The 18,911-nt window shown below is 35.4% G+C and overlaps 1 protein-coding gene across 2 annotated transcripts in view; it reads right to left on the bottom strand.

The window, feature by feature from the left end:
- Positions 1-3,435: 3,435 nt before the first annotated feature.
- Positions 3,436-18,911, bottom strand: part of AP1AR (adaptor related protein complex 1 associated regulatory protein) — a 39,282-nt gene continuing 23,806 nt past the window's right edge. Inside the window, exons 3-10 of one of the 2 annotated variants that reach the window (XM_003929449.4) lie at positions 18,677-18,703; positions 15,773-15,798; positions 12,319-12,415; positions 10,099-10,197; positions 8,132-8,190; positions 7,396-7,469; positions 6,755-6,883; positions 3,436-5,341 (exon numbers count right to left, since the gene is read on the bottom strand). In XM_003929449.4, coding sequence (XP_003929498.1) covers positions 5,076-5,341; positions 6,755-6,883; positions 7,396-7,469; positions 8,132-8,190; positions 10,099-10,197; positions 12,319-12,415; positions 15,773-15,798; positions 18,677-18,703 — 777 coding nt within the window. In that variant the 3' untranslated portion in view covers positions 3,436-5,075. The remainder of the gene's footprint in view (positions 5,342-6,754; positions 6,884-7,395; positions 7,470-8,131; positions 8,191-10,098; positions 10,198-12,318; positions 12,416-15,772; positions 15,799-18,676; positions 18,704-18,911) is intronic. The other variant, XM_003929450.4, reaches the window with a different exon arrangement.

The following is an 18,911-nucleotide window of genomic DNA, read 5'->3' as shown; positions in this document are numbered from 1 at the left end:
ATTTTCTTTGAATTTTTTTCTAAATAAGGGAAAGAACTGTTCTTGGGCCACTTTTCATAGATAAATGTATGTGAAAATGTTTATAATAAATGCTTACATATTTCTAAAATGTCAACTTTACAAAGTATTTTTCAGTTCTTTTTTTTTTTTTTAATTTAAGATACTTATTCAACTCATCTTAACTGAGATAGTGAATGTTGAGTAAATAATGGTAACCATTTAGTTAAGGTAAATTGTAGTATTGCCAGGTAGTAAGGCTTACTGTACAATTTTCCAGGTAAATGAAATTTCCTATAGTAAGAGGTCCATATTTTTGTAACATCCTTTAAAAAATGCTTTTGTGAACTCTCCAGCCTCTTAACAAAACAGGCTTTAAATCTTTTCTTGATTCAGACCATCAGTCTATTCCCCGGCAATAGTATGTGATATCCAGCACCCTAACCCTGACGCCCCAGCCCTGGAACTATCCCAGTAGGGTGAAATATTTGTCCCTATGCAAAGTGGCCTGAATGACTGCTTCAGTTTCTGCGTCTAGTTTTCCTGCTGATTCCCCTTGATGGGCAGAGTAATGATCCATCCAAAGATGTTCAGGTGTCCATGTGATCGTCTCCAGGACTTGTAACTGTGCTGCTATATGGCAAAGGGGAATTAAGGCTGCAGATGCAATTAAAATAGATTATGCTGGATTATCTGGGTGTGCCCAATTGATCACCAGATCCTTAAAAGTGGAAAAGAGGCAGATCAGTATGTCAGAGTGATGAGGTGCGAGATGGACTTGACCTGCTGTTGCTGGGAGGAAGGAGATCGTGAGCCAAGGAATGTGGACAGTCCCTTGAAGCTGGAAAGTGTGCGTTGCACGTCTGGAAGCTGGAAAAGACAAATCCCCAGAAAGGAACAAACTCTTGTGGACACCCTGATTTTGGTCCAGTGAGATATGTTTGACTTGTTAACCTACAGAACTTTATGATGATAAATTTGTGTTTGTCATAAGCGACTGCGGTAATTTGTTACAGCAGCAAATAGAAAACTAATTTACTTCCTTAGTCTAGGATGATCTACTACTGATTTTTTCTAGGATTACAGCTTCCTGTATGATGTGGATTTACAGCCACATCACCCAGCTTCTTTGAATTGCTTACAGTGTGTAGTGTCATGATAAAGCCTTTCTATGGGTGAAGTATACATACTTTAATATGTGCATACTGTCACATTTTGACTATTTTGGAAGACTTTCACCTGTTTCTTGTCTTTGAGGCTGACAAATGTGTTTCTAAGTTATAAACTTAATAATAAAGGATTCATGTATTATTGTTATTGAACCCAAACAATGTGTTAAGTAATATTTAGGGCCAGGAAAATCTCATGCTCATACAGAATAATGATATCTCCTGATGTATATCTTGGAAAGAGTTTTGTTCAACTTGATAAATAGTAATTTTTTTTTCTATTTTTTCTTCTTAAAAAATTGGCAAAGGAGAGAGTGGGTTGCTAAATGTTTATTATTGTTCTCCAAAGAATAAAACACTTTCCATAACCCAACTCCAGTAGTAAATAATAATGAATGCTCCAATAATAAAGGAGCAATAGATTAGTATTGCAGTGCTAAGGGCCCCACAGGGTCGTGGGGTGTCCCTTATGCTGTGCTGAGGCATAGGATCTGAGAAATAAAGAGACAGAACACAGAAGTACAAGGAAAACGCAGCTGGGCTCGGGGCCACACCACCTATAAGCGGAGACAGGTGAAGCCCTGAATGTCCAGAAGTGTGTGTATTTATTGGGTATAGGTTAGGGGGCAGGGTAATGAGTGAAGTCATCTTTAAGGATAGTGATAGGGTTGTGAGCAATAAAACAAGGGGTCCACCCCCATTACGTCACCTAGGCTAGGAGGTCGACAGTATGCAGCAAGGGGTCCACTCCCATTAGGTCACTGAGGCATGGAGGTGGGCCGTGCGCAGTGAAGAATGTGCAGGGTGCAATACCTCTATCTATGGGCATGCTAATTCTAAGAATATAGGAGAATGCATAAGTCATACAGCAGTGACAGAGCTGTCAGGGTCTACCGCCACCTGCTGGCGCTTCCAGTGAGTTCTATATAGGAGGATGCTTTTGAGCTAGCACAGTATGAAGAGCTGATAAAGTTCACAGTCACCAAGGTGCGATTATCCAGAGGGGTTTTGAGCCCTCAGATGCCCGAGAGATTGCTGGTCTGAGGGCAGCCTTCCACAAGAACTGGACGCAAGGTCCCACAACTCCTTTATCAGGAGGAGTGGCTCTTGCCCCAAGCCTGCCATACAGCAGGTATCTTTATGATACCGAACCCTGCCACCTGGGCCATGGATTCTTGTCCTGGTATAACTGTTTTTCCTTTAAATCATGTTCTGCACCGTGTCTGCTGTGGACATTCCTCTGACTATAAGCTGCTTATTCTTTAATTCATGCTCTGTACCATGTCTACTCTAGGCATTCCTCCGATTATAAACTAAGATATAGTTATATGTACATATATATGTGTATATATATGGAAATAACCGAGTAGTAAGATATTCTTTAGGCACTCATTCTATGAACTAATATATGATTATATGTAGAGGATTATATAAAGGGAAATAGTAGTAACACTGTAAACTGAGATACTCTTCAGGCACTAATTGTGCCAGGATTCTGCTTAGCTCTCCTTCCTCAGTGCCTATATGGGGGATTACCCACATAGCATTAGAATTGTTTTTATTACAAAGTCGGCATCTCTGCCAGAACTACACAACCCCAAGGTGGGGTTGTTAGAGGAAAACTGCCATGTTTCACAGAACCTGAGGAAAGAATGCAGCAGACCTCAGGCAGAATTCAAACACCTCCAGCTCTGCCCCTCGATGTGCATGGGCTCCCTGAACACCTGTAGCTCCCAAGTTTTACATGTTATTGATCCCCCAAAGTGACCTGATCTCCTGATTTCAGTTCCAGGGAGGAGTCAGCTTGGGTCAGGTGCCCACCATTTCACCAATCAACTTGTCTCCTGACATATGAGACGTAGTCTCGGTTACCCCCTCTCCTAAAATCTTGTATATTTTCTAACTGTGGCCTGTGATTTTCTTACATGTATGTTCACTTATTATTGTCTTTCTCAGCAGAACGGTAAGCAAAAAGCAGGGACCTTATATGTCTTTGTACTTCTATGTCCCTAACACCCACCAGACACAGTTCCAATAATATTAAAATACTATCCCAATATTTGCTGAATAAGTTATTTCTAGTACTTTTTATAAACACAAAACAAAGTATCTTTTTCTTAACAGTTAAAACACATTTTTAAGTTTAGTTCCATCTTGCTTTCTTAATTTACTTCTTTTTGCCTTCACATCAGATTTAATAAAATAATTATAAGTCAGGGCTCAGAATACCTGTATGTTTATGGAGTAAAATCAACAATAGTCAAAACTCTTTATTACTTTTCAGTGTAAAAATGTGTTTATTCACAACCATTTGTGAATTACCATTTATCATTCCTTCAAAAAAGTCTTTGAACAAAAAGCCAAGAAAAATTACAATAGTAGCTTATGCCAAACCAAAAATATACATCTGATGTATACAAACTTTAAAAAGCATTAACACAGGCAATGTGAATATAGATTACCTTAAAAATATTTCCAAGACACAGCTACAACTTAAATTACGTTAAGACAGATATAAATAATAGCATTACCTAATGTAGTCTATTTACATATTTAAAGTGTCATATTAATTTCTATAACATAAAAAAGGAGATAAAACTACAGATGTTGTTGCTTAGCAGTTCAAATATTGAAAGGGCCACATGATTTTTTTTTTAAGTATAGCAAGAACTTTAGGTTATTATTTATATCGGGACCTTCCTATATTTATAAGAACATGCACTGTCATTGTTTGTTGCAAGAGAAACAAAATTAAAAAACACTAAGGAAAAAACAAAAAAGTTTGCTTACTAAAATCACACTGAATCCTCAGCAAAATCAAGGAAAGCAATTATGGAGTGTTTTCTATCCCTGGCCTTTTATATTGACACATAAATTTTAGAGAAAAGAATAGTTAATTGTCTATCACAAAATGCAGTTATAGATATTGATATGCTTAGTTCTATCCTATTAAAGCACCTTGTACTACAAGGTAAAGGAAAGCTTAATAAAATCAATGGAGGCTTTCATACCAGAAATAATTTTATTTTAAATACCCGTATTATCTTTTTAGATTTTCCTTTCTTAAATAAAGCAGAGAATATGTTCTGTGTAAAATCTATCTAAGATCATTCATTGGAAATATAGAATTTTAAAAAAATAATGGCACCTAAAAACTTAATACTATATATCAATTAACTTAAAGTTAACATGGTGGCATGTAAATTGAAGAGGAAAAACCTAAATATATATATCTTCTTAAATATTATTTTTTATTATTACCAACTTGAAATGTCCAAACTCTGAAGGGTTATTTTTATCATATTATCTTTCGCTCAGATTGAATCAACATTATCATACTAGGACATGTAATAAGTATACAAAGAAACCAATAATTCAGCATTTCTTAGAGTCATCTACTCAAATCAATTGTGCTTACTATTAGATAATAAAATCCAAAGAAGTCATAGAAATAAATAATGCTGGAAACGGGAACAATATTCTAAATCTGAATCTGACAATCCCTCCGCATGCTCCCTTCACATCTGCTGAGAATTAACAAAAAAAGTATCAATATTTTCATAGTTAGACAATGAAATAGGTTTCAAAATCATTCAAATTAAAAAAATTTAAAGTAGAAATCTACCATAGTTAACAGAAATGCTATAAAGAAAAGACTTAAAGTAAATTTCATTAACATGACAGGACCATTAAATTGGTCTTGAAAAGCAGAAGGCAGATGATGAAATTGCACTTAATTCTGAAGCAATTCAGATCCTATCATCCTTACTCCTTTCTAATAAAATAAGCATTTACAACATGGTTTCTTACACGTCTCCCTTACAAAAAGGCTCGGCACAATCATTTATACATTCTAGTTGGTTTTTAACATTTGGTCATAACTGATAAACAAGGTCACACGATTTTACCCTATCGAGTCTGTTGATCTGTATCAGAATGCCTTATGCTAGAATCAGACAGTTCTAATACAGGATTTACAAATCCAGAATACTCGGAATTTCCATTATCATCCATTTCAGCACTAACAAAATCATTCTCCCACTCTAGCCCATTAGAATCATCAGAGGCTGATGTAGGATTACTTCCAGTCTTCTTGTTGCTAAACTTAAGTGCTGCCCGTAGAATGTCTTCCTCTGTTTTGGAACGTTCTCTCATCGGAAGCATTCTATTCATTCCTATGATTTGAACAGAGTTTTTAGAAATCTCAGAACCATTAATAAAGCTATATTGAAAAACTTCCAAGTTTAGCAATACAGTTTTTATTTAACTATCAGACTTGATTAGTGAATTAAAGACCCAGTCCCATGGAGGCCTTCTTAAGGGAAATTGTTGGAGTCTAACCCTGAAGTATGCCTCACATAAAAATAAATATTAACAATCACCAAAGGGCAGTTTTGATGCATCATTGATCATCTGATAAGACGAAACTCCTGAAGAGTCATAAATAAACAGAATGGATGGGGGATTTCAATTGCTATTAGTCTTATATGGCCAAGTCAGTATGTCTGCCAAAGTCATTTCCTACCCACATAATTTCATTTCCCAGAGAATGACAATCACTCTAATGATAACATATACTTTTCCAGCACTTACTAGGTTCCAGTTATATACATGGCACAGAAATTAACTGATTTAATCCGCAACAACTCTATCGAGTACAGTACTATCATTATTCTCATTCTATAGTTGAGGTAACTGGGACAGAAAGGCTAAGTGATTTGGGTAAGGTCACACAGCTAAAGAGTGGTGAAGCAAGAATTTTAATCCATTCAGTCTGGCTCCAAAGTCTAAGGTCTTATGCTCTTCTGACTCTACCACAACAGAGTAGAGACGTTTCTGTGGGAAACTGTTCTAGATCTAATTCTGAACAGAATACAATTGGTAAAGTGAAAGTGTCAGTAATATTGAAAGAAAAAACAATGCCATTTTACTGGCAGAAGGAAGGGAGAGGGGACAGAAAAGATTTTTGAATCTGCAAGTACAGAATCAACGTTAGTAATAGAATTAAAATCTAGGATTCACAAAGAGATTTAAAAAATATTCTTAGACCCATTTAGTAATTTTATTTTTTGACCTTAAAGATCAGGGCCCACCATAAAAGAACATTTAAATCTGTATCAGTGTTGTCTGTCACTCCTGAAAAATCACAAACTCAACCCAGGAAAGCAAGTTATCTCTATAGATAAGATAAAAATATGAGCTAGATACTAACATAATTTTGTAGATTTGTTTCTGGAGGATTTGTTTCTGTTGATTTATCTCTAAGAAGTTATATTTAACTTCTGGCTTTCGACTGTCCACAAGGGGGTAGTAATCCTTCATATTGAGTAATGTCATAGGCTTGGGATTCAAAAGCCTTGAAAAAAATGAACATTTATTTTCTAAATCTACAAAACATTAAAAATTAAGCAATTTTCTAAAAAATTTTATCAACAATGATAATCAATACAATAACAGTCTAAAAAGTGTTTATATGATTTTTCAAGGCCTTGGATTTATTTCCATTTAAATAAAGACCAAGGTAGATTTATATAAATCAAGACAGATTATGTTAACTTTTTCAGGTAAAATTGTGAATTATAAAATACCTTCTTCATCTTCCCACTCTAGATCTAAGGATGTGCTGTCATCATTTCCACTAGTTGATTTAGTTTTGGTCATTAAATCACAACTGCTTTCTGTATTAGGCGTCAAAACTGTAGCATCTGATGAGAGTCCTAGAATATACACCAAGTACAATTGAAAGGTTTCATCTGTACTCTTCTACCACAACAGCTAATTTACTTTGCAACAATTATCTTTCTCTAAATATTATTACTTTTAGCTTCATAAGAAATAATTCTGGAAATTATATTGGTAAGTTTCTGTTAGGAACACTTAAACTTTTTTCTTCTTTTTTTGCCATCTAAGCACAGCAAACATGCAAATTTAGATGATTATAAACTTTTCAAATATGGTGAACTCAGGGTCATATTTTTAATAGTCAATTACAAAGGAGCACAAAAAAATAAATGAACAAAAAAGATAAAACAAAAGGCAGCCTATATTTTCAAAAGGAGACACTACTATGCTTCCACTATTGGGAAGCATACAAGTTTTTGCTTTAGAAACTTGAGGAAATATTTTAATCTTATAGAGCAATTTGTAATACGTAAAAAATAAGTATACTCTACTCATCTGTTTATTGTGGCATAAAAAAAGTGTACAGAAAATACTTTAAAAGACTTACTACTACTTCGAAAAATTTCATACTGTGACTTTGTATTTCCCAAACAAGATTCGAAGTCATCTTCTGGTCCTGAACTGTAATAAAAGTGAGATCATTTTTTAATATATTCATGGTAGATGCACTATAACAAATATTTAAGCTAATGATAGCATTTTGGCTTGAAGACCTATGCCATACAAATTCGTAACTGCTGTACAATTAGAATAACCTAATGAAAACAGGTCTTAGTTTTCTTAATACTAGCATGAAACTGAAAATAAGAAGATTTTGGTTAATCCTGAAGTCAAATCTCCAAAGCTTAGCTATAAGTCCAACTGTAGAATAAGCATGAACATAATTCTTTGAATGAGTAGTGATACTTGTGGAAATGTGACACTGAAATGTCTCTTCCAAAAAATGACCACATAAACTTTATTACAAGAAAAGAGAGGGACTAAGGAAAAAACAAACAACTAAGGTCTAAGAGTCACCCAAAGGCATTCAGCTACTGCATCACTCCTACATGGGAAACGTGACCACTCTTAAAAATGCAAGAGAATCAGTTTATATAAATAATGATCATGTTTCAACTTAAATGCTCTCAGTATTCTTCCAAGACAGTGTCTTTTAGAAGGAATGATTTTTGGGGAACACGTAAACATGGGTACATATACACACATCCTGAGGTGAATGATGCTCTATGTGGCAATAAAATCTTCTACCACAAAGGGAAGGAGGAATATGTTTCACCATTTACCTTTGATATTCTCCATTGTTGGAAGGATGATATTGCTGCACAATTCTCTGCCTTTCTTGCTTTGGAAACATAATGTAATAAGAAAAAACACTCTGTTGTAAAATTATATATTTTCAAACCACGTATACAATACCAAAAAGCGTTTTTTTTCTAGTTTCTAAAAAAAAAGTTATTCTGTGGATATGTTTTTCCTTAAATCTATCACTATTCAATTCTATATCCCTTTATTTACGGGCAGAATTTTTCTGAATTTATCAACATATAATCTAGAAGTGGACAGAATATTCACAGTGTTGTTGAAAAATAACTTTTTTTTTTTTAACAGATAGGTATCGATATCTTTAACATACTTAGTATACCCAAGAACTTCCAACCAACTGGAAAAATGAGGAGCAGGAAAGGAATAGTTAAAACAATACATGAAGTTCTATTCTGGGTAAAATAAGTAGCAATAAAACAAAAGATTTATAAGATCTGGCTGAGTTGACTCAGACATAATAAAAGCAATGGACTAAGAAAGAACTGTCGGAGTTGTGGCTCGGATAGCCATCAGCTATGTATCCCTGGCATGGCCTCTATTTACTGCTCCTCCATCAGTAAATTATAGATAGCTATATTACTGCTCTAACAAACTCTGGGTTACCATGAAAATCAAGTGACTTGGCACGTGTCTGTGTACGTCTGTATGTCTATACACTGTAATATGTTCCTACATCAAATATTTAACCAGGGTAGGAAGAACTCAGAGAACCTTGGAAATCACCCATGTGGATGTGCATATGGGATGCTTTGCCTTTAAAAGGGAAGCCGTGATTTATTACAGTAAAAAGAGTATCTAGATGATAACCAGAAAATACTTTTATTTCTTAGAAGGTAAAAGTTAAAAACTTGTTCATTATTTAGAACTGACTTAAAAAAAAAGATATTCCCTCATATAATCTGCTGAAACAGAAGAGAAAGAAATGGAGAAAGAGGCGGGAAGAAGGACACAGTTCACATGGAAATCATGTAACAATATGAGAGACATGACATTTCAGTTTCTCTAAGGTTTACTATGTGACATGATCTTTATACTATTTATATAACACTAAAGAGATGAATCCAAAGAGGTAAAATATGGAGGAAGATACTAAGGATACCGACTATGCAATGTTGTGCCTGAACTTTGGCTCTGCCCCTTATTAACTGTAGGATCTCAAGCAAGTTACAAAACGTATCCTACTCTCCAGTTTCCTCAATTGTAAAACAGGGATTAAAAACATTATCTCCTACGATTGTTGTGAGGATTAAATAAGGTAAAACACTGCTGCTCCTGACACTTAATCAGGGGTCCGTAAGTGTCTGTTATTCATAGCTGCCAGACATTATGGTAATGTAGCATGGTAAGACATGGTAAATCTGCTGCCTTTCCTGATAACATACCAAAGATTTCTCAAGACTCAAACTCCCAATCTCCCAAAACACAAGAATAAAGATGAGAAGCAAATAATAACCTTATGGGGCAAAACAGCAGTTTATCCAGTTCCAGGAAATAAAAGTAATTCTAGCAATTCAAGGAGCTGTTAAAAAAAACAAAACAAACAAACAAAAAACCTCACAAAACAAAATGCTTTGCCAATTATATTTAAAGACTAGTTTTGCAATGTTTTCCCTCTAGGAGTGCATTTAATTTTTCCAAAAGAATACTGAATTTTATAGCACTAAAATTTCTTTACGACGAACAGGAATCAGCATTTGCTAATCTAAAGCCAAATAGCATTGAGTATTAAGTATGTCATCTGATGTTATTTCTAGCTGTTAAAGACTGACTAATTGGCCTTGAAAATTCTTAAGACTATATGGGTAAATACAGTAGTTGTTAAACAAGAAGTCCTTGAGAATAGGAAAAAAAAAGTCCCAACTAAGATTTGTCAGAGAAAATAAGGAGAAAAGCAACCCTAATATATGCTGGGGTCTTTTCCCCTCACCTCCAAGAGCTTTCGCTGCTTTGCTGCCCTGGCTGCTTCACGCTGTGCAGCGTATAAAGCTTCTTCTTCTAGTCTTAACTTCTCTTCTTGTAAGGCTAACTGTACATGAACAAAACGATAAGGATTAACAAAAATCAGAACCTGTCTAACTGCTCTAGAAATAAAATGCTTCTATTTATAAAACAAAAAATAAATTATTAAAAAATAATTGATCTCTACAAAGCATAACAGAATTGAAATGTTTGCAATCATCTGTTTAAATTTCTTCTTTTACAAAACAACCCAAAGGATATAGAACACATTACGCAATTCTTTAGAAACTGAGTTATGAAGCAGTAGCATTAATCTGCATAAATATAGAAGTGTATTCTGTATAATATGCACTGATCTTCATTTTAAACAATCATTCCAACACCTATCACCCTCTCTAGTTTACCAGTTTTGGCACTCATAAATCCAGTATCTTTAAGACCAATTATATCACCGTTGACCAAAGGGAACTCGGCTTTCACAAAATTAATGTCTTGCCATCTAATTAACATCAATGTACATGTCTCCTTAATTTTATTACTATCAAACTATTCAAAAATTACTTTCATATTTAAGTTCCTGCCATTCATAAGAGCACATAAACTGCCTTAGTAGTATGTATTTCATGTTCAAGTTAATTTGAAAATCAAACTTCAACACAAATTTTTTTCTTTAGACTAATATTAACATCTGTTGCACAGTTTACGTTAATCCTTTTGAAATCACTAATTGGTCCTAAACATACTTTTTTTTTTTTTTTTTTTTTGAGACAGGGTGTTACTCTGTCACCGGGGCTGGAGTACAGTGGCACAAACACTGCAGCCTGGACTTCTTGGGCTCAAGCCATTCTCCCACCTCAGCCTCCAGAGTAGCTGGGACTACAGGGATGCGCCACCACCTCAGGGGAATTTTTGTATTTTTTGCAGAGATGAGGTCTTGACAAGTTGTCCAGGCTGATTTTTAACTCCTGGACTCGAGCAATCTGCCTGTCTTGGCCTCCAAAGTGCTAGGACTGTAGGCATGAGCCACCATACCCGCTTTTGAGACAAATATTTGTGTGTGTATTTGTTTTTGAGACAGGGTGTTGCTCTGTCACCCAGGCTGGAGTGTAGTGGCTCCCCCATGGCTCACTGCAGTCTTGACCTACACTGGTCCTGACCTCAAACTCCTGTAGCCTTGAGGATCCTGGGTTTAAGCAATCTTCCCACCTCGGCCTCCTTAGTAGCTGGGACTGTAGGTGTGTACTGTCAGGCCTGGCTAATTTTTGCATTTTTTTTTAAGAGATGGGGTTTCACCATGTTGCCCAGGCTGGTCTCAAATTCCTGGGCTTCAGTGATCCGTCCACCTTGGTCTTCCAAAGTGCTGGAACTATGGCCACCATGCCCGGTCTTAAACGGAAAATTTTTAAATGCACAGTGGAATATGAATAATTCCATTTAGTTTAGTGGATGCAAAACCATAATTATAGGCCATTTCCATAAGAACATTAAACAACTTTAACACTTATAAGTACTTAGTTCTCTGTGAACAAATACACCAAGACAAAAAGTCTTCAAAACACTACTTATTGTGCAACAGGGTAATTTTTTTTTTAAATTTGTTTTTTGTTGTTTCCTTTTTGAGACAGGGCCTCACTCTACTGCCCAGGCTGGAGCGCAAGAGCATGATCATGGCTCACTGCAGCCTTGACCTCTCTGGCTCAAGCAATCCTCCTACCTCATCCTCCCAAGTAGCTGGGGCCACAGGCGTGCATCGCCACACCTAGTTAATTCTATATTTTTTGTAGAGATGGGGTTTCACCATGTTGCTCAGGCTGGTCTCAGCCTCTTGGGCCCATGCAATCCACCTGCCTTGGCCAACCAAAGTGCTGAGATTACAGGCGTGAGCCACTGTGCCCGGCCTAAAAGTTGGTTTTAAATACAACGGTGCATGTTCTTGCCAGAGTTCCTACTTTGTGAATTAAGGAATTATTTTTAAAAGAATGTACCATCTCCATTTTTTGGCAGCATATGATTTCTGATAAATTAAGCCAAACTAAAAGAAATGATAATAGGCTGGAATGATAGTTTTAAATCATATTCATCTGCATGTATCTAAATATAGGTCCAATGACTCTACACAATATATTATTTAATGACAACTCTCTCCTTTATAATAACATGTACTTAAGCAATATAAAACACTATTTACCTCTTTTTGAATTTTCTTATCAAGATCTTTCTGTTTTTCGGCAATAGAATCATAATGCCTTTCTCTTAGGTCAACAATTTCTTCCTCAGTAAGAGGCCTAGAGAAAAAAGGATGGGGAGAAAAAGAAAAAACAAAAACTTCTGATGAGTCTAAGTACAAATAAAACACTCAAAAAACAAGTGAAATTCTCAAAGTTTGCTCTTAAAAATGTTAAAGCAATTGCCTACAACTTCAATTGTTAAGAGTAAAAAGTATACATTCTAACACTTGCTATAATTCTAGTGCATAAACTGATAATGCACTAGATAATGTATCGGACTAGTTTTTAAAGAGGATACATTATCAGACTAGTTCTTAAAGCATTACAGCTACCTTTTAGGAAATGTTGACTTCATTTACCTTCATCTGGCTCTGCTTCAGCCATCTAACCTATGGGTGTATACCCGAAACCATATCCCAAAATGCTCTTCATAAAATATAAACGTCAGTACACTACTACACCCTGACCTCAGCCCTCATACCATTCTGGAACTCTTCTTAATCCTCCTAATTTTATCCTGCTGAATCATTCTGGATTTCCCAGGACCTTCATCCTTCCCTTTTCTCCCAGTCTATCCGTCCCAATCATCTTGCTTCACTTACAACCAATATGGACACCACGGCAGAGCTGAACTACATTCTTACCAACATACTCACTTTCTTGCACTCCTATTATTATTCCATATTCACTCAGTTTTACTCACATTCTGACCCTGGGTCATTTCCATCATCAGCCCTTTCTGTTTTAGGCTGCTAGAGAAAATCTAACATCAATTTGGCACTCGGCCACCAGCAGCAGTCCTTTCACATACATGTGGCAACTCCCTCACATACCCTACACTACCAAATTCAAAATCTTCAAATACTCAAGTTCCTTATTCATACCTTGTTTTCTCTTAAAAGGCAATTTCACTCCACTTTAAGAAATGAGGAGTATCAACCATGAATCTCCCCAACTTTGTGCCAATCCCCACTTACTTACATATATCCTTATTCTCCTCACCATCCTCTAAAGAGGAATGTTCTTAACTTGTTCAGGGTCACCTACTACATTTACACTCTTGATTCATTCACCAGTGAGCCCACCTCTCCTGCCTCACTCCAGAGAATTCTTTGGGACCTTGTTCTGTCAATTAATACCTCTCTTTTACTTTTATACTATTTCTTTTGTCTGTTTGCACCTCTCTTCCATGTGAAGGAAGGAAGGAGGGAAAAAAGCAGCAACTAAGGAAAAAATCCCTCCATTTGACCTGTATCTATCTCAAGCTACTGCTCTCTCTTTCAGCCAAGTCCTGAAATTAAATGTATAGTATTCATAGTCAGTACATCTGGCACTTTCTATGTGCCTGGCCCTTTTCTATATGTATGTAAAAGTGTTCACATATATATAGAAGTGTTTCATATATAGTAACATATTTTAATCCTCACAACAACCCTACAAGGTAGATACAGAGATTATACATATGAAGGAAGTAAGAGGAAGACAGATTATGAGTATGGCTAAGTAATATAGCATGTGGCAAAGCTAGAATTTGAACCCCAGGTAGTGTAGCTCTTGTTCTGAACTACTGTTCTTTTGCCTTCATCTCCTTACCTCCCATTCACTTGTCAATTTGCTGCAGTTTAGCTTGGCTCCCATCACTCCAATAACTCTAGCGAAGGTAATTACTGGCTTCTATGTTGCCAAACACAACTCCTTATGTTACTACCTCAGTTTTGTGGGACAGTATTGACCATTCCCATCTGTCTGTCTGTCTCTCTTCCTTTGGCTTCGCAAGTTCTCCTGGGTCTTCTTTTTGCCAACTACTTCCTGGTCATCTTCATAATCCTCTTCTAATGTCTGCCTATTCAGTCCTCAGATCACTACTCTCTCTCCATGCTCCAACCATTCTCAAGTCCATCTCTCCCCAACCCCTCACTTCAGTTAAGTGATCTTGGTAACTATAATGTTTACTAGCCATGCATAAGGTAATATCTCCTACTTCTGTCCCTTCAGCTCTAACTTCTGCTAGCCCTATTTATATATTAGGGCTTCAAAATTTTTTCTTTGAAGTATAACTTATAAAATGAAAAATTGATTTTAAGTGTTCAGTTCATAAAGTTCTGATAATTGTATACACTCATGTAACTTCCACTGGAAGCAAGATATCAAGATATAAAACTTTTCTATCACCTCACATACTTTCCTTGTGCCCCTTTACAATCAGTTCTCTCACTTTGCTTATGCAATTTTTTCTGTCTGGAACATCCTCCCGCTCTACCTGGATAGTTAGCACTAACCAACCCTTCAACAATCAACACTAGGTGTTAGCCCCTTAAAGATGTCTTTTTGGATTTATCTCTCCATACAAGAGGCTGTTTTGGGCAAACAGCCTCTTCTCTAGGGTTTCCTAGAATGTTCTATAACCATTATTGGATTGCTTTCCCTATCTCATATTGAAATTAGTCATCTTCAGAATCAGTCTCCCAGACCAAGATGTTCTTTATTCTAATGGAGAGACTATGTCTGATGTTTTAAATCCCAGTGTCTAGCACAGTGCTTGGCACATGATAATTGCTTAATAAATGTTTGCTAGGCCTGGCGCGGTGGCTCAAGCCTGTAATCTCAGCACTTTGGGAGGCCGAGGCGGGCAGATCACGAGGTCGAGAGATCGAGACCATCCTGGTCAACATGGTGAAAGCCCGTCTCTACTAAAAAATACAAAAAATTAGCTGGGCATGGTGGCGCGTGCCTGTAATCCCAGCTATTCAGGAGGCTGAGGCAGGAGAATTGCCTGAACCCAGGAGGCGGAGGTTGCGGTGAGCCGAGATCGCGCCATTGCACTCCAGCCTGGGTAACAAGAGCGAAACTCCGTCGCAAAAAAAAAAGTTTGCTAAACTAAAAAATATAAGTATTATATGTTCATAATATAACACAGTATATGAAAATATTCTCTTGAAATTAAGAATGCTGTTTTGACTTACAAGTAATTCTTTTTTAAGTAATGCATGTAATTTTAATAAAATATTAAAAAGCTGCTCAAATAATTATAGTGCAAGGCTTTAGCTACTACTGAAAAATGTGAAAAAAATTAGTATCACAAGTTTCAGAATACACAAGGAAAGAAAGGGGTGATAAAGTTAAAAAATTTAAAATAAATGTACTTATCAATATTAAATGGTTAAGAAAACTAAAAACACATAACAGGTACAACAGGAAAGCATCTAGACATTTACATTAAATTCTTTAATATTCAAAATAGTCTTGAGATATATAATATTTGCCTCAATCTTACAGAAAGAAAAAACTAAGATTCTGAAATGTAAACTGTTTAATGTCTCAAAGCAAGTAAATGATAAAGCCTGACTTCTTAAGAGTTTTCTTACAGTTCACATAGAAGTTTTTTGTTATTATTTTTTTTAAACAAAGCCTTACCTATGACTGCTTCCCGGGCTCTCCGCCTGTACAAAAATTAAGTAAACAATTAAAACAAATTCACTAGCTAAATTCTATTTAAGGTAAATCAATATAATTTTATTTAATCTAAATACTTTCAACTTACTCATTTTTATCAGAGTAACACATTTCACTATTAAATATATTTCACTATTAAAAGTATTTGAAACAAAAAGCTTTAAAATTTTACTACTTCCCCAAGGAAAAATTAGTTTACTATCTAGCTTAATCACATAAAACCATTTGCTAGACATTTCTTAATTTTTTGTAACAAATATTTGTTATATACCAAATGAACTGGGGTCAGGATGGTATCTGACAACATATTCTCTATGTCCTTATCATTTATATTAATAGTTGATCCTTATTCTTTGCAATTTCTGTATTTGCAAATTTGCCTACTTGGAAAATTTATTTGTAATCACAAAATCAATACTCTTTGAGCTTTCTTGGTTATTCAAGAACAGGCATGGAGCAGTAAAAATTTTGAGTTGCCCAGCAACACACATTCCCAGATGAAGTAGCACAGGGCAACAGATAATCTGCTTTCTTGTTTCAGCTCTCATGCTATAAACAAGTATCCTTTTTATAGTCTATTTAGTGCCACACTGTTTGCATTCTTGTGCTTTTTTGCTGGTGATTTCTGTTTAAAATGACCTCCAAGTGTAGAATACTAAGTATCCCAGTGTGTTCCTAAAGGCCAAGGAAACTATGATGTGCCTTACAAGGAAAATATGTGTGTTAGGTAAGCCTCACACAGGCATGAGTTTATGCTATTGACTATGCATTCAAAATTAGTAAGTCAATAATATATGTTTAATACGGTGTCTTAAACAGAAACGCACATAGAATAAGTTTATACACTGATTGGTTGATGAACATATTGTGATCAGAGGCTTGCAGGAACCTAACCCTGTATTTCCCCTGCCGTAATGCTTCAGCATTCACTAATTTAGCATTTGCAGCAACTTTATTGAACATAATTACAATAATGAGAATAAACTTTTTTTTTCTTTCACAAGGTTACGAAATTATCTGTAGTTTTTTCCTCAAAAGCAAACCATAACTATTTTCAGGATTTATTCAGGTTTATGCCTATTTATCACACATTTAAACTATTCAGATCTGAAAGTTAAAATATAAAACAGGATAAAATTCCAAATGGTCCACATTAGCTTAGAAAATAGTATTACAAAACATGATGACATTCAACTAAACCAAACACAAAATATGACGTAAATGAGAGAGGAGAAGAGGGGTTAGCAAAACCAAAAACAAAAAAAATCCTCAGCCAACCAAACAAAAAGCATCTTAGGAAAAATACACAGAATCACGAGTTCTTTTGAAAGGTAGTATGCTGGGATGAATTATATTGGAGGCTGAAAGAACGCTTTCTTTTAACACTTGTCAGATGCTTTAAAAATATCATGTCCAGTGTTTGCTTAAACTGTTTAAAAGAAACACAAGAAGGCAAAAGTGACTTCTGAAAAGGGAAAGAAATAAGTTCCATGAAGTGAAATATTTTACTGGGAGAACAAAAAGCTAAAATAGTTTCTAGAATGTGTCCTATCAAATGATAAGAATGTATCATTTTAAAAAAGGATTTTTACCCACATTAATTTGGGAAGAGCTGGGTTGAACAAGCTTAAATAATTCGGTTTAACAAGTTTATCTCAGAATGTTTTACATGTTAATTCACATTCTGAGACTAGTATTCTATATATACTCTGAGAAAGGCTAAAGAATATATTCTTAAAGGAAAGGTTTAATACATTTTCTTTTTTCCCTAGAAAATAAAAACAACAAAGTGTCAACTTGTAGTGTTTGTTCTTCTAGTCTAACCAATTTTAAAGATGTAGAAAGTAGACCAAGGGAGGTTAAGTAATTTGCATAAACTCATACAATTAATTTAGTCAAGTTGCAAACAAGCAGACAAACTAAAGTTCTAACTGTACCAATGCATAAGAAATGCTTCTTAGCCTTTTGATTAAGATCAAATGTTCAAATATACACATCTGATGATTCTAAAATGCCCTCCCCTCATATTTTTAACATTTCTGTATTTGAGAAGCATCTTAAAACTTGCTGAGTTTTATGAGCTGAAGTGTAGAAAGTCAACATAAAGAATAACTGATAAAAGAGATAATGGCTACAGTCAGAAACTGTAGAATAAACATCAGCAAAAGCTGCCATCAGTATCTATGCAAACTATAATTAAAGAATGGGCCTACTCGGCCGGGCACGGTGGCTCATGCGTATAATCCCAGCACTTTGGGAGGTCAAGGCGGGTGGATCACTTGAGGTCAGGAGTTCAAGACCAGCCTGGCCAAACAGTGAAACCCCGTCTCTGCTAAAAATACAAAAATAAGCTGGGCATGGTGGTGGGCGCCTGTAATCCCAGCTACTCAAGAGGCTGAGGCAGGGAGAATAGCTTGAACTCGGGAGGCAGAGGTTGCAGTGAGCCAAGATAGTGCCATTGCACTCCAGCATAGGCAACAGAGCGAGACTCCATCTTCAAAAAAGAAAAAAAAGAAAGAAAGAAAGGAAAAAGAAAACCAGTGGGTCTGCTCTGGATTGTGAGGTATTTTTACCTACCTAATGCAAGAGGTTAGAAATATTATAAGTACAACTTTCTGAAGTGCCTCAGGTTCTGTCTAATCCTTAAAGCCTGTGTATGTGTATAGTATATCTCAGATAGTTTAAAAAATTCAAAATTATTTTCTAATATAAATTAGTAAAAGAAGAAAATAACATAGGACTAAAAAGTAAAAATAAAAATTCTAAAACAAAAATAGTAAAAATTATAAACATAACTGTTAGAACTAATGAGATGATTAATGATAAAAACAAATAGAAGTTTTGTACTATTAGGAAAATACTTACTTCATCACTTTCTACTAGATTCTCAAACTGAAAGGACAAAAAGTAAGTGTTAGGAGGAATATTTGTCTAAGGTGTACATCTCATAAGAAATTATGTTACTTTTTTCACTTAAAAATAATATACCTTTATATTTGTAAGATACTTAATTCAAACGCCTCTTTAACGTATCATTTCATTTGATATATTCAACAATCTTACAAAATGGCCAAGGCAAGCATATACTATTTTAATTTAT

This window comes from Saimiri boliviensis, chromosome 3, assembly GCF_048565385.1.
Source record: "Saimiri boliviensis isolate mSaiBol1 chromosome 3, mSaiBol1.pri, whole genome shotgun sequence".
Taxonomy (NCBI): Eukaryota; Metazoa; Chordata; class Mammalia; order Primates; family Cebidae; genus Saimiri; species Saimiri boliviensis.
This window is presented reverse-complemented; position numbering and strand designations above follow the sequence as displayed.